Source organism: Gekko japonicus, unplaced genomic scaffold, assembly GCF_001447785.1.
Source record: "Gekko japonicus isolate JY-2015 unplaced genomic scaffold, Gekko_japonicus_V1.1 scaffold1198, whole genome shotgun sequence".
Classification (NCBI taxonomy): Eukaryota; Metazoa; Chordata; class Lepidosauria; order Squamata; family Gekkonidae; genus Gekko; species Gekko japonicus.
Genome location: NW_015170924.1, coordinates 325223 through 347942, shown reverse-complemented (window position 1 = coordinate 347942; position 22720 = coordinate 325223). Strand labels below are relative to the sequence as shown.

Below are 22720 nucleotides of genomic sequence, written 5' to 3'. Positions count from 1 at the left end.
CGAAATTAAGATGCAATCATTCGGTGATCTACAACCATACTCATATACACTCACACAACCATTCACAACCATCCCATAACTCCCTTAAGGTTCACATTGCAACTTAAACCACCAATGTCACCCAAATTCCAATTCATACAGCATTTAAAGCAATAATAGCTCTCGAATAAAAACTGTTTTTTAATCTGTTTGTCCTTGTTTTAATTGTCCTATATCTTCTACCCGAAGGCAGCAGTTCAAACAGGGAGTGTTCAGGGTGTGACAAGTCCTGCAAAATGTTCTTTGCTTTTTTTTCAAGCATCGAGAACTATACAATTCCTCCATGAATGGGAGAGGACAGCCAATAATCTTCTGGGCTCTAGCTCACACATTTCTGTCTCTGCTCAGAAAGGAGGGCTCCAGAGCAAACTAATCTATGCAGTAGCCAAATCACTCGCTCACAACTTTAATGCCAGCAGCTCACAAAGTAGAATTTTTGCTCCACGGCTTAGAGGGAGCATTGGTGGCAGCAGGGCAAAAGCTTTTGTGAGCCACTGCTCGCTCCTTCAGATACAGGGAGGCGCGGCCCTATGGAATAAACCCCCCTGCCAAGTTCCCTCCCCCATCCTCAAACCCTGCACTCCCCAGGTCCCACCCCCACCCCAAAACTCCAGGAATTCCCCACCCTGGAGCTGGCGACTGTATCTCTTCTCCAAGAGAAGAGCTGTTTGCAAGCAAGGGAGGACAGCCTGCCCCGAGAACGCAGAAGGCTTTAAAGAGAAACCGGACTGTGTCCTGGCAGACGCCCCATCGATTAGACCAAGCCTCTAGTCTTTAAGACAGTCTGCCGGAATTAGAAACAAGTTTCTCTCTGAGGGGGCCACACACCGTCTCCGGCAGTGTTCCCTCTAAGCTGAGTCAGTGCGAGCTAGCTCAGTTTTTTATCCGCCTGCTCATGCATTTTTGTTTTCGCTCAGGAAGGATGGGGGCTCCAGAGCAAACTAATTGATGCAGGCAGCCCAATGGCTCGCCCACAACTTTAATCCCAGTAAGCTCGCAAAGTAGGATTTTTGCTCACAAGACTCCACAGCTTAGAGGGAGCGTTGGTGTGTCTGAGCTGCAACAGGCTGGCACGGCTGCCTTCCAGGAGAATGGGTTGCCGTCCCTCTTTCCGAGAACTCCCGTTTCCCTCCTGGCTCCAGGTGGCGTCAGGGTCAGTGTTCCCCCTAGGCTGAGTTAGTGTGAGCTAGCTCACAGTTTCTCAGCCTCCGGCTCACACTTTTGTGTCTCCACTCAGGAAGGAGGGCTCCAGAGCAAGCTAATTTATGCAGTAGCCATATTGCTTGCTCACAACTTTAATGCCAGGGGCTCACCAAGTAGAATTTTCGCTCACAAGACCCCACAGCTTAGAGGGAACATTGGTCAGGGTATGTGTGCACTGGAGTCTCACACCCAGGACTCTCGCACCCAGATCCCAAGCATCCCCAGCCCCGCTCGGCTTCAGCAAGCCGGCTGCTTTGCTCCCCTTCGGCCCCTGTCAGAGCTTCAACTGTAGCTTCCTCGGGGCAGGACCCCTTCTCTTTGACCAACAGCCATCCCAGGTGCAAATGCTGACTTGTGCCCTGGAAGCTTGCTGGGGGACCTTGGGACAGTCTCAGCCTAGCCCAGGGGTGGCCAAACTGTGGCTCAGGAGCCGCATGTGGCTGTTTCACACATATTGTGCGGCTCCCGGCAGGGCGGCTGGGGAAGCGAAGGGGAGGCGTGCCTCCACGACCGGTCTTTCCTTCCCCAGCCAGTGTTCTTTCCACCTTTCTTTCTCTTTTCCTCTCCTTCTCCCTTTCTCTCTCTTTTCCTTCCTTTCCCCTCCCCCCCATCTATTTGCTTTGTTTCTTTCTCTCTCTCTCTTTCCACCTCTTTCATTCTTTCTTTCCACCTCTCTCTCTCTCTTTCCCTCTGTCTTAGGCAAATAAATATCATTAGGTAAAGGTAAAGGTTTCCCTTGCTCGAAAGCCAGTCAAATCCGACCCTAGGGATGCGGTGCTCATCTCCGTTTCCAAGCCGTAGAGCCAGCGCTGTCCGAAGACGTTTTCCGTGGTCACGTGGCTGGCATGACTAGACGCTGAGGTGCACGGAACACTGTTACCTTCCCACTGAAGCGGTACCTATTTATCTACTTGCAATTTCTTGCTTTCGAACGACTAGGTTGGCAGGAGCTGGGGCCAGTGACGGGAGCTCACTCCGCCATGCGGCACTCAGGTCTCGAACCTCTGAACTACTGACCTTCAACAGCATGCAGTTCATCGTCTTAACCACTTGAGCCACTGCAGCCCCTACTAAATATCATTCACAAACAAATAAATATAATTGGACAAATAAATATCATTAATCAATGTCTGTTTTTACCCCTTTTTATTTTTTGGCTGTCACATTTAATGTTAAGCACGTTTGGTGTCGTGGTTAAGTGTGCGGACCGGGTTTGATTCCCCACTCCTCCACTTGCACCTGCTGATGTGACCTTGGGTCAGTCACAAGCTCTGGCACAGCTGTTCCTGAAAGAGCAGTTTGTATCAGAGTTCTCTCAGCCCCGCCCACCTCACAGGGTGTCTGTTGTGGGGAGGGGAAGGGAAAGGAGATTGTGAGCCGCTCTAAGACTCCAAGTGAAGGGCAGGGTATAAATCCAATCCTCTTCTTCTTCTTAATTAAAAAAATGTTTCCTCTTCTCTTATACATATTGTTCAGGGGTACATAACACCAGTTATTGTTGGTTTATACAAGGTTGTCTTTTCTATCACAAACGAAGTTAATAATATTTACTCAATACCCAAACTATGGTATAAGCTTTGTATTATATAAAGTGATGCAATGTAACATAAACAACTTGTTATTTTATTGTAAAAGCAAGAAGGAAAATGCTTTTGTTGTTTTGGTAATAATATGTATTAAGCATTAAAAATAAAAGTTTTAAAAAATGTGTGTGTGTGTGATATTTGCCTTGCGGCTCTCAGAGATCTGACATTTATTCCACGCGGCTCTTACATTAAGCAAGTTTGGCCACGCCTGGCCTCGCCTACCTCGCAGGGCTGTAGTGAGGATTAAAACAGAGGAGAGGACGGACGGAAGCGGCCTGAAATTCCCCATTGGGGGAAAAGGGCAAGATGTAAATTAAGTAAGTAAGTAAATAAATAAAACTCTGAGAGATGACGCTTGGGATCTTCAGTCCGGACAAGGGTGCCGTGGCTGGTTCCCCCTTTCCTCCAAACCCTTGCAAGCTGCCTCTACTCACCCGTGTAAAGGCCTCCTCTGCAAGGAAGAGAGAATCGCCACCGGCCACCTGCTGAGCTGGGAGTTCCGAGGGCAAAGAGGTGCCCGAAGTTCCTTCTGCAACTCTGAGCCAGATTCTCTGATGCGCACTCACTCTCTTTCTCTGGAAGCTCTGCTGGGCAGGTGAGCCCCATCGAGAGGCGGCGGGACACGCAGGCATCCCCAGGATCCTAGAGCCGGCCGCGTTCAGGTCTCCCTCCCACCCTTCCCCCTCCCTGCCCGGAGAGCTGCACAATATCAACTTCATCTAATCCTTCTCTCCAGCTTTCCTCCTCCTCCTCCTGTTGTTTCAATTTAAATACAAATGCATCATTCCTTTCATTGCAACCTGGCACATGAAAGCACTCTTCAATTAACAGGCAGGGCAGTGGAGATGGGGCGGGAGGGACAGAGAGAGAGAGATTTGCTGGCTACTGAACAAGTGCCTTTTCTCCTCCAATTTTTTTTTTTTTTGTGCTACCTTTGGGGGAAAAGAGAAACGTTCACAACATAAGGTTGCCAGCAATGCTCCCTCTAAGCCAGCCCTGTAGCTAGGAAATTTTGGGGGAGGGGGCGCCAGCTAATTAAATCAAAGCATAATACAGGCGGCACGTTGGGGTCGGCCTGGGAAAGAGGGGGCCCAGAAGCAACACTAGGGGGCCAGGCCCCGTGGGACCCATGTTAGCTACGGGCCAGCTCTAAGCTGTGGAGTCTTGTGAGCAAAAGATTCCACTTTGTGAGCTCCTGGCGTTAAAGTGGTGAGCGAGCGATTTGGCTGCTGCATAAATGAGTTTGCTCTGGAGCCCTCCTTCCTGAGCTAGGACAAAAGTGTGTGAGCCAGAAGCTAAAAATCTGTGAGTTGGCTCACACTAAACTCAGCTTAGAGGGAAATGCTCCCTCTCAGCTGTGGAGTCTTGTGAGCAAAAAATTCCACTTTGTGAGCTCCTGGCATTAAAGTTGTGAGCGAGCTATTTGCCTACTGCATCAATCAGTTTGCTCTGGAGCCCTCCTTCCTGAGCTGAGACAAAAAGGTGTGAGCTGGAGGCTATAAAACTGGGAGCTAGCTCACACTAACTCAGCTTAGAGGAAACACTGGTTGCTAGCTCCAGGTTGTCAAATTCTTGTGTGTGTGTGGGGTGTGTGTGGAAAACATGGAAAGTGTGAGATTTGGGGAGGGGAGGGACCTCAGCAGGCTATAATGAAGAAGAAGAAGAAGAAGGAGAAGGAGAAGAGATTGGATTTATACCCCATCCTTCACTATCCAAAGGGGTCTCAAAGCGGCTTACAACCTCCTTTCCCTCCCCCTCCCCACAACAGACACCCTGTGGGGTAGGTGGGGCTGGGAGAGCTCTTTCGAGGACTGCCCTTGAGAGAGCATCTCTGAGAGAACTTGTGACTGACTCAAGGTCACCCCAGCAGCTGCCTGTGGAGTGGGGAATCGAACCTGGTTCTCCCAGATTAGAGCTCGCGCTCCTAAACACTATGCCAAACTGGCTCTCTACGCCATAGACCATCCTCCAAAGCAGCTGTTTTCCCCCAGGGGAACCAATCTCTGTATTTTGGAGCTCAATTGTAATTTGGGGAGATCCCCAGGTGCCCTCTGGAGCTTGGCAACCAGAACAAAGATAAGCTTCAGATTGACTAGAAATACAAAGTATTTGCCGTTTCAGTACCACTGTTTCTGGCACCCAAGGTGTGCTGGGAAAAGGTGGCCATTATGACCGGGAATGTGTGAAGACCTGCCAGTTCGGCCCATCTTCTGTTCGCCAGTTGCACAAGAGGAAGCCAGTTTTTTGGTGGACTGTTCAGCAACCGGTTCATGGCCACTCGACAGGCTGCTTCCTCCTATTCCTGCATCTTCATCTATTCCCGCATCTGCACCTTTGTTAGTCTTTAAGGTGCTACTGGACTCTTGCTCTTTCCTGCTGCCACAGACAGACTAACACAGTGACCCATCCTCATCCAGGGGTCATTTCCTGCAGGAGCGCACAGGAGTGGAGCTCCGGCAGTAAAGAGCCCAGGGGGCGGGCACATGCAACAAGCCCCGCCCCCTGCTCCCAGCAGCCCTCAGTTAGAGCAAGAAGCAGCCAGGTAAGTTGCAGTGGGTGTTGCCGTCTGACACACTTCCGGTGATGTCAGGGGGTGTGGCACATGCAAATAAGTTATCCTAATGAGTTACGCTAATGAGCTCCTGCACCTCTTTTTCTATGAAATGACCCCTGGATTATACCCTCCTAAGGTTCGTCCTTTCCCCCAAACCCTTCCCTTCCCAGTCTCCACCCCCCAAAGCTTCCAAGTATTTCTCGACCCAAACTCGGCAACCCTCCCTGACGGACATTTTGCTGAACAGGTCATAGATTCTCTTTTGGAGGAGGACCGTCTGGCATCAACCGGAACCTGGGCCTTTTCTGTCGCGGTTCCGGCTCTACGGAATGGGCTCCTTGAAGAGGTGAGAGGTGGGGCCCCTCCTTGGAGATTTTCAGGAGGCGCCACAAGGCCTGCCTGTTTGTCGAGGCTTTAGAGGTAGGCTTGGATGGCAGGCGTCTTGGGGAGGGGGGTTGTTTGTTGTCTGATTTTCATTTTAAAAGTGAAGATGTTTTTAGGTGTGATCGTTAAGCCGCCTTGAACGACAAGGGCGAGCGGGATAGAAATGTTTTCATCAACAAGGAAACGGAAGCCGCCGATTTGGTGGCGATTCCGCCGCTGGGGTAAGGTGGACAGAAGAGAAAAAGACCTGCAAAAACTAGGATGCGCATCCTGAGAGCCAGTTTGGTGTAGGGGGTGAAGTGCGCGGACTCTCATCTGGTAGAACCGGGTTTAATTCCCCACTCCTCCACTTGCAGCTGCTGGATGACCTTGGGCAAGCCGCAGTTCTGTCAGAGCTGTTCTTGAAAAAGAGCCGTTTCTGTCAGAGCTCTCTCAGCCCCGTCTGACTCACAAGGGTGTCTGTTGTGGGGAGGGGAAGGGAAAGGAGTTTGTGAGCCGCTCTGAGACTCCTTTGGGTGGTGAAGGGTGGGGTATAAATCCAATCCCTTCTTCTTCCTCTTCTTCATCCTGCGGAGGAGGCTCGGCGAACAAAGACAGGACACGGCTGTGGTTCATCGAAAAGTTCACGTTTATTTGTTCTTGGGACTCCCCCCTCTTCCCTTCCCTTTCAAAAAGCATTTTTTTAAAACAAAAAACCAGAGCGAGCGAGCTCCAAAATCTTCTTACAAATTCGTTTTTAAGTACAGGATGCAGCAAGGAAACAATCGAAAGGGCAGGCCGGGACACCAAAGAAGGGTGGAAAAGTTATTTACAAGGGTGGGAAGGGGGACATTGCCCCTCCTCCGAGTACCTACTCCACCCCCCCCCATGATTAAATTAAAAAAAAGGGACTGTGCCATTATAAATAGACATATATAAAAACACGACGATTTCTCCGGCAACGGCGTTCTCCTTGCCGGCACGGCCTGCCCCTCGGACCAAAGTGCATACATTTGTTTTCACGAGGGGACGGTTCGACCACAGCAGCTCCGCAGCCTTCCGGACAGGAGAGACGCAGACCGGGTTCGAGAGCAGAACTTTTTAAAGGGGAAGGCATTTCTTTTTTAAAGAGAGAGAGAGAGCAACCTCAAAGGAATATTACACCCTTCCTTTGGCGGAGAATGGAACAGAATTCCGGAGCCTCAAGTTGCTGAACCCCTCCACTTATTTTCATACTGGGGCCAAGGCATTTGGGGATTTCAATGTGTCCAGTCCAAATGATACCGCCCCCCCTTGCATACACACATGGCGGCCACGGTCCAGCGGGAAGCTCTTCGTGTAGTCGTTAAGAGCGTTGACTCTAATCTGGGAGAACCGGGTTTGATTCCCTGCTCCTCCACATGCAGCTGCTGGGGTGACTTTGGGTCAGTCACAAGTTCTCTCAGAGCTGTTCTCTCAAGGGCAGTTCTCTGGAGAGCTCTCTCAGCCCCGCCTACCTCACAGGGTGTCCGTTGTGGGGAGGGGAAGGGGATTGTAAGCCGCTCTGAGACTCCTTCGGGTATTGAAGGGCGGGGTATGAATCCAATCTCCTCTTCTTCTTCTCTCCTGCACAAACCCCATTGAAACAGAAATCGGCATCTCTTGGTGCATTCCCACGGGGTTTGTGTAGGAGATTAAACCCCCTTTCTTGACCACCTCCTCCTCGCTGGCCTCTATGATACCTACACCCCTGGTCTAAGATGGCTCCTTTCCTTCATGTTACGGCGGGGTAGCCCTGGTAGATTCTCGCAATCCCCACACACCTACATAGTTCTCTGTCTCACCACATTCGCACACATTCTCACCCTCCCAGTTGACTTGGAAGCAAGTTTTTCGGAACGCCTCCCGCCCAATAGACCGGACGTGCTTGATGCCCTCCAAAAAAAGAGTCCAAATCCCAAGCTCTCCTTCAAAGAACCTTGCATTTCATGTCAAAGATCCGCCAGTCCTTAAGAACATAAGAGATGCCAATGTTGGATCAGGCCAGTGGCCCATCCGGTCCAGCACTCTGTGTCATAAAGTGGCCAAAAATACCAGGGGCCATCAGGAGGTCCAGCAGTGGGGTCAGGACACCAGAAGCCCTCCCACTCTTGCCCCCCCCCCAAGCACCAAGAAGACAGAGCATCCCTTGCCCCAGCCTCTGAGTCCCTATCTATACCTTGTGGCTAATAGCCACTGATGGACCTCTGCTCCATATCTATATATCTAATAGCCAAGTTGTCCCCTGCGTGCGGATATCTAAATCCACACATCGGTGACACTTGGGGGGCAGGGAGATTTTCCTGCACACTTGGAGCAGTCTCCAGGTGTGCAGAAAAATCTAAAAAAGCTGAAAAAATATACGGGGATACTTAAATTTTCCCAAAAGTAAAAGTGTGTTCGGGGGGAAGGCTTGGTAGGCCCGCACGGCTCACTGCTGGGACGGGAAGGCAGAGGATTGGCGGGCCTGGCGGCTGGGAGCTGCGTGGGCCTCACCATCGGTGCAGGGGGGTTGGGGGGAGGATTGGCGGGCCCAGGCCTCGCCATTGGTGCGGGGGGAGCGGGGGAGAAGGATCACCTGTGGCTGCTCCCTCCTCCTCCTCCACGTGGAGCTCCCCACACACACAAGTATCGTGGGTCCCCACTTCTTGTGCTTATCTAATTCCCTCTTGAAGCCGTCCATGCTTGTAGCTGCCACCACCTCCTGTGGCCGTGAATTCCATGTGTTCACTCTCTGGGTGAAGGACTTCCTTTTATCTTTTCAAACCCAACTGCTCAGCAATTCCATGGAGTGCCCATGAGTTCTTGTATTGTGAGAAAGGGAGAAAAGTACCTCTTTCTCTACCTGCTCTTTCCCATGCATGATCTTATAAACCTCGATCATGTCACCCCTCAGCCGTCGTTTCTCCAAGCTAAAGAGCTGATAGAGATCGGGTTAGATAACTCTGTTTTCATTCGCCAGCTGATCTGAACTCATTCCCACAGCCATCATTCCTTGTACACCTCTTGCTTCCGCAACAAGGACTGCTAGGAGATTTCCCTCCACCTGTTCCATTTCCAAGCACCTGGCGGTTCCTACGTTGGCAGTTCCTACGTTTGTTCCAAAGGACAGGAGATTACAAAAGCAGATAAGAAAGAATGTGCTTTATTGCATCAAATCCATTCAGCGGTGGTGAAGCGCACAAGCTTTTGAGTTTCGCAGAGTTCTTCGTCGTGGCAAAGGGTTCTGTGGAATTCAAAAGCTTGCATATGTCTCCAACCTACCTAAATTGGTCCAATATGAAACATAACTTTTTGTGTGAGCCATTCTAAAGATTCTGGTTCTAACTGTCAGTGGAGCCTGACCGGTGGGTGTTGCCTTCTGAGACACTTCCGGTGAGGTCAGGGGTGTGTGGCATATGCAAATGAGTTGTGCCAATGAGCTCCTGCACCTCTTTTTCTACGAAATGCATATAAATAATTCACATTGAATGGCACGGGGATTTGGTACTCTCAAGAGGCCCCGATCTAACACAGCGAACAGTGTTAACCGCTGAATCCCACGGACACCAGTTGAACACACGCATCTGCTTTACCCCAAGGTTAAAAATTTGGCCACCTTGAGGGATTAAGATGTGGAATCCACTGCTAGAGGATGCAGCCATGGCCGCAGGAATAAACAGCTTTAAAAGGGGATTATTAGAGAGATTCCTGGAGGAGAAGTCTATCAATGGCTACTAGGCGTGGTGGCTGAGGGGAACCTCCACATTCAGAGGCACTAATCCTCTAAATCCCAGAGCCAGGAGGCAACGTTAGGGGAAGGCTTCAGCCTCTCCGCCCTGTTTTTGGCCTTCCAGAGGAACTGGTTGGCCACTGCATGCAGGCCTAGGTTTCCCAGCCCCCAGGTTCCGATGCTGGACTAGATGGGCCACTGATCTGATCCGGCAGGGCTCTTCTGAGGTTCTTAGAAAGGCCTCGGCCTCTATGCCCTGTTGTTGGCCCTCCGGAGGAACTGGTTGGCCCCTGTGTGAGACTGGATGCTGGACTAGATGGACCATCATTGGTCTGATCCAGCAGGGCTCTTAGGACTAAATATTGTGGATTTGTCTAACTGATAGATGCACTCCAAAGTCTTGGGCACAAGTTTATTCCCTGGTGCTATTTTGAGCTGGAATGTTCGGCGCGAATGCCTGAAGCTGCCTTCTACTGAATCAGACCCTTGGCCCACTAGGATCAGTATTGTCTACTCAGACCGGCAGCGGCTCTCCAGGGTCTCAGGCGGAGGTCTTTCCCATCACCTGCTGCCTGGTTCTTTTAACTGGAGATGCCGGGGGTTGAACCAGGGACCTTCTGCACGCCAAGCAGAGGCTCTTTCACTGAGCCACGGCCCCTCTTTACAGCTCTCCAGGGTCTCAGGTGGAGGTATCTCCCATCACCTGATGCCTGGTCCTTTTAACTAGCGATGCCGGGGATTGAACCAGGGACCTTCTGCATGCCAAGCAGAGGCTCTACCACTGAGCCACAGCCCACACAGCCCACACAGCCACAGCCCACTGAGCCACAGGGTCTCAGGCTGAGGTCTTTCCCATCCCCTACTGCCTGACCCTTTTAACTGGAGATGTCGGGGATTGAACCCGGGACCTTCTGCATGCCAAGCAGAGGCTCTACCACTGAGCCACAGCCCCTCTCCACAGCTCTCCAGGGTCTCAGGCGGAGGTCTTTCCCATCACCTCCTGCCTGGTCCTTTTAACTGGAGATGCCGGGGATTGAACCTGGGACCCCTCCCAACGGATCAGGACTACCGTGCCCCCTGCAAGAGAGAAGGCATCTACCGCAGTACGAACTACGGAAACGCACCCTGCCTAATTGCCAGAGGAATAGCATCCTTCCTCTTTATGGAAGAAAACAAAAGGAGGTCATGGAATCAACCATGGCGTGTCCCCGAGGGGTGTGTGAGGTGGGGTGCCCCCCGGAGAGAGTTTTCATTTTAAAATCTCATTAAGCAATCCAGATTTACGTGGGGAGAAGGAAACTTGAATCCTTTGGAAACATAAATCACAATTATTTCAGTGGATTCTTATTGGCTTTTGTTATGGTTTTCCGAGAGCCGACGGGCTCCCAACGGCGCCCCTGGGGGGCAGGAGAGAGAAATTGCGAACGCCGGTCCGCCCAAAAGTTAATGCAGAACTCAGCCGAGGCGTCAGAATTAATGGTGGGGCCATAAAAAAATGAAAGTTTATTTCAAGAGGGGTGGGGCAGTATGAATACAGGGGCGGTATAAAAGAATACCTGGATTTAAATCTGGGATTTGGCACACAGAGAGAAGACTGATCTGTCACATCTTCCCCCTGCCTTTCCTCCAAGAAACAGCGCCCACCGACACCTTGCCAGGTGCTCGCCAAGTGTTTTTAGAAAGGGGGGTGCATGTGGGGTTCCCCCCCCAGCAAAGCTTCTGATTGGCTATTGGAAATTTGAACACCTGTTCAGATTTTTAAAAACGTTGCTTTGGCAGCAGCTGCCACAACAGCATAAGGATCTTCCTTGTGTCAGAAGGTAAGCTGGGGCAGCCATTTTGTGGCTGGCCCCACCTCCCAAGGCAGCCATTTTGTGGCAACCATTTTGTGGCCGGCTCCACCTCCCGAGGCAGCCATTTTGTGGCAGCCCTTTTGTGACCGGCTCCATCTCCTGGGGCAACCATTTTGTGGCAGCCATCTTATGGCTGGCTCCACCTCCCGAGGCAGCCATTTTGTGGCAGCCATCTTTTGGCAGCCATTTTGTGGCTGCATCCACCATGCTGTGTCAAAATCCCAAAGTTGCCCGTAGGGTCAAAAAGGTTGAGGACCCCCGATGTAGAATGTTCAGTGCTCTTAGGGAAGAGAGTTTTGAGTCCCAGCCAGCACTATTCTGTATTTTACAAAACTATTTGGGGGCTTGCCTCTTCTGTCTGCAACAGCTCTATAAACCCCCTCTGAAACTTTACGTTTATGAACAGATTTTCTCCCCCCCCCTTACAAAGATTCCTTGAGTCTCTGTGATTCTGTCTCCCAAAATGAACCTGAACACTGGAATTAAAACAAAACAGATTTAGAAAAGGAATATTTTCCTGATTGTGCGCCGACTTTCCTTAACAGCTCCCCCCCCCAGGCCGTGCATTCCCCCCCCAACAAGCCAAGACCCCTTAAAACAGGAGTCTCTGGGTCTCCTGAGCAGGGTTGCCAGCTCCGGGTTGGGAAATACCTGAAGATTTGGGGGGTGGGGTCTGGGGAGGGTGGGGTTTGTGGGGGGGTATAATGCCCTAGAACCCACCCTCCAAAGCCCCCTTTTCCTCCAGGGGTACTGATCTCTGAAGACTGGGTTTCAGCTGTAATTCCCGGAAATCTCCAGGCCCCACCTGGAGACTGAACTCCGAAAACAACATCCGTGATAAAAATAACGAAGAGTCAATAAAGATAAGTTGCAAAAACATTTACTGAAGTATTTCTGTAGTTCTCTAAGGGATACCCTTCTGCCGTCGCTCACACGCTAACGAATACTGCGCAATGTGAACATTCGTTTCACAATATATACTTTATCCGAGCGTGTCGCAATCCCAATTCTTATCAATTACCACTCATCAACCCTTGCTGGAAACATTCCATGTTGACTCTCTGCAGACCGTGGCTGGTAGCAATTAGCGGTGGAGACTTTATGTTTGTCTTTGAGAATCCAGCTAATACTTTGTGAAGACCTTGGGTCCTGTTATTAGTCAACATGGAATGTTTCCAGCAAGAGTTGATAAGTAGTATTTGATAAGAACTGGGATTGCTACACGCTCAGATGAAGTACATATTGCGAAACGGATGCTCACATTGCGCAGTATTCGTTAGCGTGTGAGTGATGACAAGAAGGATGTTCCTTACAGAACTACAGAAATACTTCGGTAAATGTTTTTGCAACTTACCTTCATTGACTCTTCGTTATTTTTTATCACAGATGTTGTTTTTGGAGTTCCACCTCTTCCCGTGATCTCTCATTTTGACTCCCACCTGGAGACTGGCAACCCTACTCACTAAGACGCTCTCCGTGGAGAAGGATGCCGGAAGAGGTCACGTTTTGGTGGGGTCAGGAGGAGAAACGGTTGTCCCCGTGGCATACGGGAAATGAGTTATCTTCCCCTCCCTGCCTCCGCCTTGAGCCACAGCTTCCGCCAAGTACCGACTCCGTCGATCCCACGTCTTCCACCTCCTGTGATCGCTCCCCACCCCTGCTGGCTTCCAGCCTCCTTCGAGCTACAGTGTTCGGTTTGGTCCTGGAACCGGCAGGAGATCATCCAGCCGCTGCCTCGAGCCGCCTGCTCCTCAAAAGTTCACGTTTTCTGCGGCATCTCCAAAGCGTTGCCGTTGACCTTCCTGATGCTTGGCTGCTCTGGCGTGGGGAGAAGAGGGTGGGTCAGACTGACCTGGGCTTTGCTAAAAGAGGCTATCCTCCCACTGCCGCCAATCTGGATGTTGACCGTCGTAGAATAGCTGGCCCTTTGGTGACTCTTCTCTGAGCACTGAGCCACGTCCGTGGTTCCAGGGGTGTCCAGTCTGGGACAACCGTCCCCCTCAGCTTCCTTCCGCTGGGGGCTCAGCCTGCGTTCAGCGCTCCCGTACTTCGAACGCAGGCCCGGCACGTTCGGCCACTTGATGCTGCCGAGTTCGTGAGAATTGAGGGGAGCGCCAGTCAGCGGGCCGGGACTGCAGCCGGTAGGCCCCACAGCACACCACGACGCCCGGTCCCCGCTTGTGGCCATGCTCTCGGCTGGCCCACCGGTGGGTAGGCTGTTTCCTCGAGGCCTCCAGCCACACTGAGGTAAAACAGATGGCCCCGGGGCAGGGGTCGCTGTCTGGGGCACCGGTGAGGCAATGTGGGTAGGCGGCTGCCCAGGAGGGTGGGCATACAGAGGGGTGAAAGTGCAGCCCTGGGACCCAGATGGAGGCGGGGAGCAGACCCTGATCTTCACGGGGGAGGGCGACTGGACCCGGGAGTTGGGCTCTGAGGCAGAAGAGAATGGAGTACGGTGCTCGAAGACCGGGCCTGCCGCCGACCAGGCCCGTTGGCGACTGGGCGACGAAGGCCCCGGGCTGAAGCAGCGGGGGGCACTACCAGCCTGAGCGGCATCTCGTGGAGACCAGGCCTCTGCCCTCCCCAAGCTGCCAGGGGCTCTGGGTGCCCCTTTGGGGAGAAGAGCCAGAGGGTTCACTTTTGGTCTTGGCGGGGCCTGGGCGGGTGGAAGAGGCCGACAAGGGGCCTGCAGCTCCTCGGGCTGAGGGGGGCCGTTTCTCCTGGCCAAGCTCTGGCTGATGCAGGAAGCGGCGATGTACCGAGAGATGGCAGCAGCGCTCGACGACAGGCACCGGCGGACCGGGGAAGGGGGGAGCAGCTTTGGGAGAGGCGTGGATGGATGTGGCTCTGGGGCGGAGACCGGGGACTCCACCGCAGCCTGGGAATCACCACGTGTTGGGTGCGGGGGCTCCCGAATAGGGGTTCCCACCCTGGGAGTTGACGGGGGCGAGCCGTTACTGGGCAATGAAGCCCCCACACTTCCGGAGGAGAGAAGTGGTAGGGGGATTGTGGTTTTGGAAGCATTGGGGAGAGGGCTAGGGGTAGAAGTTGGGGTTTCCTGGGTGCAGGTCCCTGATGCAGTTTTGGAGTCATCCTCACTCGTACCCAGCATCCGTTCATCCCTTTCTTTGCAGTCAACTGTCTCCAGGGAAGGGCTGGGCCCCCTTTTCTCCCATATGATCTCGGACGGTTGCCTCGGCCCATGGCCCAGGAGGGAATGACTCGATTCCTGCATCAGTGGCAAGCCGTGCTCCCCCGCGCATACAGCTGAGGAATCAGATAACGTGGACTTTAGTTCCTCTGTGGGGCGAGAGAAGACGGCCGAATCTCCTGCCTTCAAGTCGCTGTGGCTCTGCTGGGATTCTAGGGGGAGGCTGGACTTTACAGTTTCCATGGCGACCCCTGGCTGGATCTTAGGAGCCCCAGATGACCGCTTGGCCTCCCCCATCTCTTTGTCTGGCTCTGATGTACCCACAGATTCCTCTGCCTTTGTGACCGCAACGGTTGCCTTGTCCAGGGGTTTGGGGTGTGGTGGAGGGCCACCCACATTGGAGTCCTCCTCGGTGGGATCTGCTGGGATCCCAGATTCCTCATTGCATGCGAGAGTAGAAGAATCTGCTCCTGGGCATCCTCTATCTTCATCAGCGGCGGGAATTTGCTCACTGCCAACGTGCGACAAGTCATTTGACCCAACGCAGCCGTTGTGGGAATCGGGATACAGTGATGCCTGCCGCAGTGGCCCCAGGAGATCTGGAGAAAGGAGCGGGTGGGGCCTCTCGCTACGCAGGTCGAGAGCGTTTCCCCGGGTGGCGGCCACGAGAGGAATATTCTCTTGGACGCCGATCACGTGCTGGAGGGATTCGTGGATGAGGATGTGGCCGTAGATCCGTGGCTCGCCTGCAGAGGGAGGGGGAGAGAGAAAGAGAGACGAGAGAAAGTATGAAACCCCCAGTTTCCTCCTTGGGAGGAAAAAATCTCAATCTTTAATCTGTTTCGCCAGTAGATTGATTTCAGAGGATAGTTGTTCGTTAAGACGGAAAAGGGTTCTAGTCGTTTCTATCCTCCTGTGTGGGAACAGGAGCCCCAAAGGCGGTTCTTTCTGTTATTTTTATTTTATTTTTGATCATTTTTATAGTACTTTAAGTAGATAGGTAAGTAGACACCTAAATAAGTAGTTTAGTGCGCACATTAATAAGTGTTAGTTTAGAGGGGTGAGAGGTATTTAGAGTTAAGTAAGTATAGGATAAGTGAGATAGATAGGAACGACAGTTCATATATGCTTAGGTATTCTACAATAGTTTTAAGGATAACATTTAATATGAAATTGTAAGTCATTTATTGTAGAGTTGTAATAGATAAGTTAATTTAGGATAAGGGTGAATGGTAGGAGAGTCAAAAGCCTATCTGATGAGAGGAACTTTGACTCTCGAAAGCTTATATTCTGAAAATCTCGTTAGTGTTTAAGGGGCTCTTGGACTTGAATCAGTAGATTAAGCAATTAAAGCTTTCGCGGATTAATTACCAGGGGCCTCTTTCAGCTGGTGGGGCCGAGTTCAGGAAGCTCCGAGTTGCTGCTTTGAAGCTATTTTGGTTATTGTTTGATACCTTTGCAAGGAATTTTTTTAAAAAAATAAGAAATTAGATGACCTTTCCTTCCAGCAACAAGTAGGCCTAGCTTTTGCACGATCCAGTTGTTACTCTTCAGCCACTGAAAAAGAACCTTGGTCATGCATACATCTTTAATCAGTTCATTTGCTAAAAGGCAGACAGGTAATCAATTAAAATTCTTTAATTGGTGAAGAGCTCTAAACAGAAGATTCCCTCCATTAAACATAAGGACATAATTAGAGCCCTGCTGGATCGGAGCATTGGTTCATCTGGTCGGATTGCTAGCTATTGTGGGGGGGGGACGTTCAGATCTGCCCTCGCAGAGGAGGGAGAGCTTGTATCTGAATAAAGCTTGGTCTTAAAGGTGCCACTGAACTGTTTTGGACCGGGGGGCCGGGGGGGCCCTCTGCAACGTACCTGGCTACTTCTTGCTCTGACTGAGAGCTGCTGGGAGCAGGGGGTGGGGCTTGTTGCATGTGCCCGCCCCCTGGGCTCTTTACTGCCGGAGCTCCACTCCTGTGCGCTCCTGCGGGAAATGACCCCTGATCATGGCTATGTACTCCTTATGATCTGGACGGATATAGTTCTCTTTGCTTGCCAGCTGAGAAATTGAAAGGTAGTCAGAGGTTGACTGCTTCTGAATGTGGAGGTCCCCATGAGACACAATGGCCAGTAGCCCCTAATAGACCTGTTTTCCATGAATCTGTCTAATCTCCTTTTAAAGCTGTTTATTCCTATGGCCCTGTCTGATATTACCTCAACCCAACCTGGCTTTTTTCTGGCATGGAGATAATAGACTCAAAGAAGCTGAATCCATCCAAAGGCCATCTATCCCATCCACAAACTCCTCAGAGCTCTCTCTCATACCATTTACCCCCTGTCCACCCAGACCAATTTCTGTCATTCAGAGTACCAGGCGTGTCTAGATGCTCTGCGTTTACTGAGAAATGACTCCAGATGTCTCAAAGTAAGCGAGCCAGGCTACATGCTGCAAAAGAAGGAGGCAAACCCTCACGGTTTCTAGCTCACACAGTGGCCAACCAGTTCCTCTGGAGAGCCAACAACAGGGCATAGAGGCCGAGGCCTTCCCCCGATGTTACCTCCTGGCTCTGGAATGCAGAGGTTTAGTGCCTCTGAATGTGGAGGTTCCCCTCAGTCACCATGGCTAGTAGCCACTGATAGACTTCTTTTCCATGAATCTGTCTAATCTCCTTTTAAAGCTGTTTATTCCTAAGGCCCTGTCTGATATTACCTCAACCCAACCTGGCTTTCTTCTGGCATGGAGATAATAGACTCAAAGAAGCTGAATCCATCCAAAGGCCATCTATCCCATCCACAAACTCCTCCGAGCTCTCTCTCGTACCATTTACCCCCTCTCCACCCACAGACCAATTTCTGCCATTCAGAGTACCAGGCGTGTCTAAATGCTCTGTGTTTACTGAGAAATGACTCCAGATGTCTCAAAGTAAGCGAGCCAGGCTACATGCTGCAAAAGAAGGAGGCAAACCCTCAGGGTTTCTAGCCAATTTAACCTGATGGCAAAGCCCTTCTGAGCGTGAGCAAAAACCTAGATTCTGAGAATCATCCTAACTCAGAGGGAAGCTGATGAGTCAGGATCGTTCCCAGAATCAAGGCACTCGGTTTGTGTCTCCTTTCAAGGAAAGGGAAGACTGCTTCTGAGCATGTGCAGATAGCATTTCCTTCACTCCCGAGTCGCCTTACAGCTTTGACAATAGGAGGGAGGAGCTGGCACTACAAAGCTGGATGTGGTGTACTGGTTAGACTACTGGACTGGGTCTGGGAGACCCAGGCTGAAATCCTCACTCTGCTATGGCAGCTTGCTGGGTGACCTTGGGCCAGTCACACACTCTCGGCCTAACCTACCTCACAGGGTTGTTGTGAGGATAAAACTGAGGAGAGGAGAATGATGTAAGTTGCTTTGGGTCTCCATTGGGGAGAAAGGCATGGTTATAAGTGAAGTTAAATAAATAAACTGCAGGCAGGTTTTTCAGAGTGCAGAGGAGGGAACTCTATTTGGAGGATCTCAAACGGTGCTCTGTTTCTCGTCTGTTGTTCTCCAGGGTGACAGGTCAGGACACCCTCGGGAACATTTGCCTTGCTCTTTCGATGCTTCAGAACTTATCCTGTTCTCTCTCCCCCCCCCAAAAAAAGATCACAGACTCCTGTCGGGAAAGTCGTAAACTTGAACTGAGGGGGAAAGAACTCTGCTTTCCAGATGTTCCTGACACAGCTGCTTGGTGGGAGCGGGGAGAAGGTCAGCAGAGCGGAGGAGGCAACGGGCACGCTCCGTTCCCGTCGCCTCCTTTCGCAAACACCTAGTGCTGGATTCCCCGCTGGATTCAGAACCATCTCTTCCTTCTCAGCAGAGGGGGACAGGGAGAAAGTGGTCACGGGAGAAAGCTGCATCGAGAACGGGTTTTGTTCCTCGCAGTAATAAAAGGGTTTCTGCAAACACCATCCACGGGGTGACTCTGGGATCTATCGAGAGGAGAGAGAAGGAAAATTCGGGCCCCGAATTTTCCTGGTCTCTCGATCTTTCGGCAGCCGTGCCAGATCCCTGTTTGGATCAGTCCCGTTCGGGGGAGTTGTGCGGGAGCAAAGAATGACCTCTTTCCCCCCGAATGCCGCGGAACGAAGTGAGCTCCCATCTCTGGCCCCAGCTCCTGCCAACCTAGCAGTTCGAAAGCAAGAAATTGCAAGTAGATAAATTGGGACCGCTTCGGTGGGAAGGTAACAGCGTTTCGTGCGCCTCGGTGTTTAGTCATGCCAGCCAAATGACCACAGAAACGTCTTCGGACAGCGCTGGCTCTTCGGCTTGGAAACGGAGATGAGTACTGCCCCCTAGAGTCGGATTTGACTAGCTTGTGAGCAAGGGAAATCTTTACCTTTAGTCTGCTGTTATTGTTTTATTGTTTTGTCGTTTCATCTTATTTTGTACCTATCTCAAAGACTGCTTGAAGAATTGGACTTGGACTACATGACTACACGTCTTCCTTTAAGGAATTATCACAATGAGCGACTTGTAACAGAAGCATGACTTGTTAATTTGTACTTTAGGGCTATGTTATAATGAGTCTTCAAAGTTTGTATTGTGCAGATCTATCGTTTACGGTAATGCTGTCTGCATGTATTTGTTTGAAATTCAATACAATGTTTTTTGGGGGAAATTCAGAGAGGAGACTAATGCTCCCTCTAAGCTGTGGAGTCTTGTGCGCAAAAATTCTACTCGGTGAGCCACGGGCATGAAAGTTGTGAGCGAGCGATTTGGCTTTCTGCATAAATCAGTTTGCTCTGGAGCCACCCTTCCTGAGCAGAGACAAAAATGTCTGCATGTATTTGCTTGAAATTCAATAAAATGTTTTTTTTGGGGGAAATTCAAAGAGGAGACCAATGCTCCCTCTAAGCTGTGGAGTCTTGTGAGCAAAAATTCTACCCGGTGAGCCACGGGCATGAAAGTTGTGAGCGAGCGATTTGGCTGCTGCATAAATCAGTCTGCTCTGGAGCCATCCCTTCCTGAGCGGAGACAAAAATGTGTGAGCCGGAGGCTAAAAAACTGTGAGCTGGCTCACACTAAACTCAGCTTAGGGGAGAACACTGGAGAAGGGACTGGGAAACCGGCCAACCGACGGCCAAGAATCTTTCTAAGGATCAGCGTCTGTGTGATTCCTCCCGTCTCTCGCTCTGCCTTCACCCACTCGTCCCCCAGCCTTCTCCCCTGTGTCTTTATTACTGTCTCGCTCTAATGAGGGCATGCGAGGCTTAATTCTGTTAGGGAACCAGTTGTGATGATTCCAGCCAGGCCTGGCGCCTGGGCACATCTGGAGAGATGCATCGCCCCTCCCAGAAACAGAGCTGTCTCCTGGTGCTACCTGGCAACACGGGCAGACGGAGTGGGGGGGGGCTACTGGCACCAACCCCCCCTGAGGCCACGGTGACTAAGATGGATTCGTGCATGCAGACTGGGGGTCCTCTTTGTCTGCTTGGTGGTCCCCAGAGGCGGGGGGTGGATTTGAGATTTGCTACTGAGCTGAGGATGCGGGGAAACGGTGCCGGCTCACAATTCAATCCCTCCTTTTAAGAGTTCCTCTTAAGAGTCCCTTCCTGTCGTTCAGACTTGGAGGCCTCCGAAGAATCTTTATTTACCTTTCTGTCTTTAAAATATGTGACTCTTGTGAAGCTAGCCTTGAGATGTGTTAAAGGTAACAGACTGACCCCTGGGAACGTAAGAATACAAGAAGAGCCCTGCTGGATCAGACCAGTGGTTCATCTAGCCCAGCATCCTGTCTCACACGGTGGCCAACCAGTTCCTCTGGAGGGCCAACAACAGGGCAGAGAGGCCGAGGCCTTCCCCTGATAAGAACCTCAGAAGAGCCCTGCTGGGTCAGACCAGTGAGGGTCCATCTAGTCCAGCATCCCATCTCACACAAGGGCCAACCAGCTCCTCTGGAGGGTCAATGACAGGGCATAGAGGCTGAGGCCTTCATAGGAACATCAGAAGAGCCCTGCTGGATCACTCCACAAATCTATCTAATCCCCTTTTAAAGCTGTTGATGCCTGTGGCCATTGCGACATCCTCTGTTGGCGAATCCCACATTTGAATCACTCTCTGCGTAAAGTAGTATTCCCTTTTGTCCGTTCTGAACCTACTGCCCGTCGGCTTCCTTGGATGTCGTCGGGGCATAGTCTTTTGGGAGAGAGGGAAAAATTTCTCTTCTTCGGCTCCCTCCACCCCGTGCACAATTTTATAAACCTCTACCGTGTCCCCCTTTAGCCTAAACTAACAAAATCCACGTTTTTGTCTTCACTCAGGCAGGAGGGCTCCAGAGCAAACTAATTTATGCAGGAGCCAAATCGCTCGCTCATACCTTTAATGCCAGGAGCTCACAGAGTAGAATTTTTGTTCACAAGACTCCACAGCTTAGAGGAGTGATGGCGAACCTTTTAGAGACCGAGTGCCCAAACTGCGACCCAAAACCCACTTATTGATCGCAAAGTGCCAAGAAGAGCCCTGCTGGATCAGACCAATGATCCATCTAGTCCAGCATCCTGTCTCACACAGTGGCCAGCCAGTTCCTCTGAGGTTGCCTCCTAACTCCGGGATTCAGAGGCTGACTGCTTCTGAATGTGGAGGTTCTCTTTAATCACCATGGCTAGGAGCCACTGATAGACCTATCCTCCATCAATCTGTCTAATCCACTTTTTCAGCTTTCTGTGCCTGTGATCATCACTAAATCCTTTGGCAGCAAATTCCACGTTGTAATCACTAGCCACGTAAAGAAGTATTTCCTTCCGTCTGTCCTGAATCTGCTTCCCATCAGCTTCACTGGATGCCCTCGGGTTCCAGTATTTTGGGAGAGGGAGAAAAAGTCCCCTTGGTCAACTCCCTCCGCCTCAGGCATAATTTTATAAACCTCTCTCATGTCCCCACCAGCATTCCCTCTCAGCTGAGTTAGTGTGAGCCAGCTCACAGTTTTTTAGCCTCCAGCTCACACATTTTTGTCTTAGCTCAGGAAGGAGGGCTCCGGAGCAAACTAACTTATGCATTAGCCAAATCGCTCGCTCATACCTTTAATGCCAGGAGCTCACAGAGTAGAATTTTTGCTCACAAGACTCCACGGCTTAGAGGGAGCATTGCTCTCCAGGCTTCCCTCCTAGGGAAGGGGCTCCAAGCCCCTCAGCATCTCGGTTGCGAACACAGGCAGTTCTTGAGCCCATGAGCGCGGGAAATGAGGCCACACTGCCCTCATGCACGCTCTCGCCCACATTCCTTGGGGAAGGGGCGTGATGCCTGTGGCCATTGCGACATCCTCTGGTGGCGAATCCCACATTTGAATCATTCTCTGCGTAAAGTAGTATTTCCTTTTGTCCGTTCTGAACCTACTGCCCGTCGGCTTCCTTGGATGTCCTCGGGGCCTAGTCTTTTGGGAGAGAGGGAAGCGGCTTGCGTTGTTGTCCTTCCCTCTGTTTCATCCTCACGATGACCCTGTGAAGGTGGTTCAGGCTAAGAAGAGGTGAGCGGCCCAAGGTGACCCAGCAAGCTTCCATACCATGAGTGGGGGATTCGAACCTGGGTCTCCCAGATACTAGTCCCAGATACTCAGAAAAGTCTGAAAGGTGCCACTGGACTCAAACTGTGTTCTGCCTTTCACAGAGAGAAAGCCTAAACCAGTGATGGCGAACCTTTTAGAGACTGAGTGCCCAAACTGCGACCCCAAACCCACTTATTTATCGCAAAGTGCCAACACAGCAATTTAACCTGAATGATGAGGTTTTACTTTAGAAAATACAACTCATGCCTTAACTTAAGATGATCCAAACAAAGTAAGGAAAGCAATCCCAAATGCTTTCATTTACTTAAAATTATTTGGCAGAGAATTTGACACTTTTATGATGGTCTGGGCCTGGCTAGGGCGTTGGCACGCGTGCCCACAGAGAGGGCTCTGAGTGCCACCTCTGGCACCCGTGCCGTAGGTTCGCCACCACTGATTTAGACGGAGCATTGCTCTCCATGCTTTCCTCCTAGGGAAGGGGCTCCGAGCCCCTCAGCATCTCGGTTGCAAACGCAGGCAGTTCTCGAGCCCATGAGAGCGGGAAACGAGGCCGCACTGCCCTCATGCACGCTCTCGCCCACATTCCTTGGGGAAGGGGCGCTCCGGACGTCTCCCTAGCAGGACAGAGGCTCTGAATCCCCCTCCCACGACCCTTCTCTTGCCCGGGGAGAGGGCGACAACATCACCGAGCAGAAGGAAAACACGTGGCCGCT

The 22720-nt window shown here is 51.3% G+C and overlaps 1 protein-coding gene across 1 annotated transcript in view; it reads right to left on the bottom strand.

Moving 5' to 3' along the window:
* Positions 1-13087: 13087 nt before the first annotated feature.
* Positions 13088-22720, bottom strand: part of PLEKHG2 (pleckstrin homology and RhoGEF domain containing G2) — an 81480-nt gene continuing 71847 nt past the window's right edge. The window contains exons 19-20 of the mRNA XM_015418784.1: positions 13494-15225; positions 13088-13460 (exon numbers count right to left, since the gene is read on the bottom strand). Coding sequence (XP_015274270.1) covers positions 13088-13460; positions 13494-15225 — 2105 coding nt within the window. The remainder of the gene's footprint in view (positions 13461-13493; positions 15226-22720) is intronic.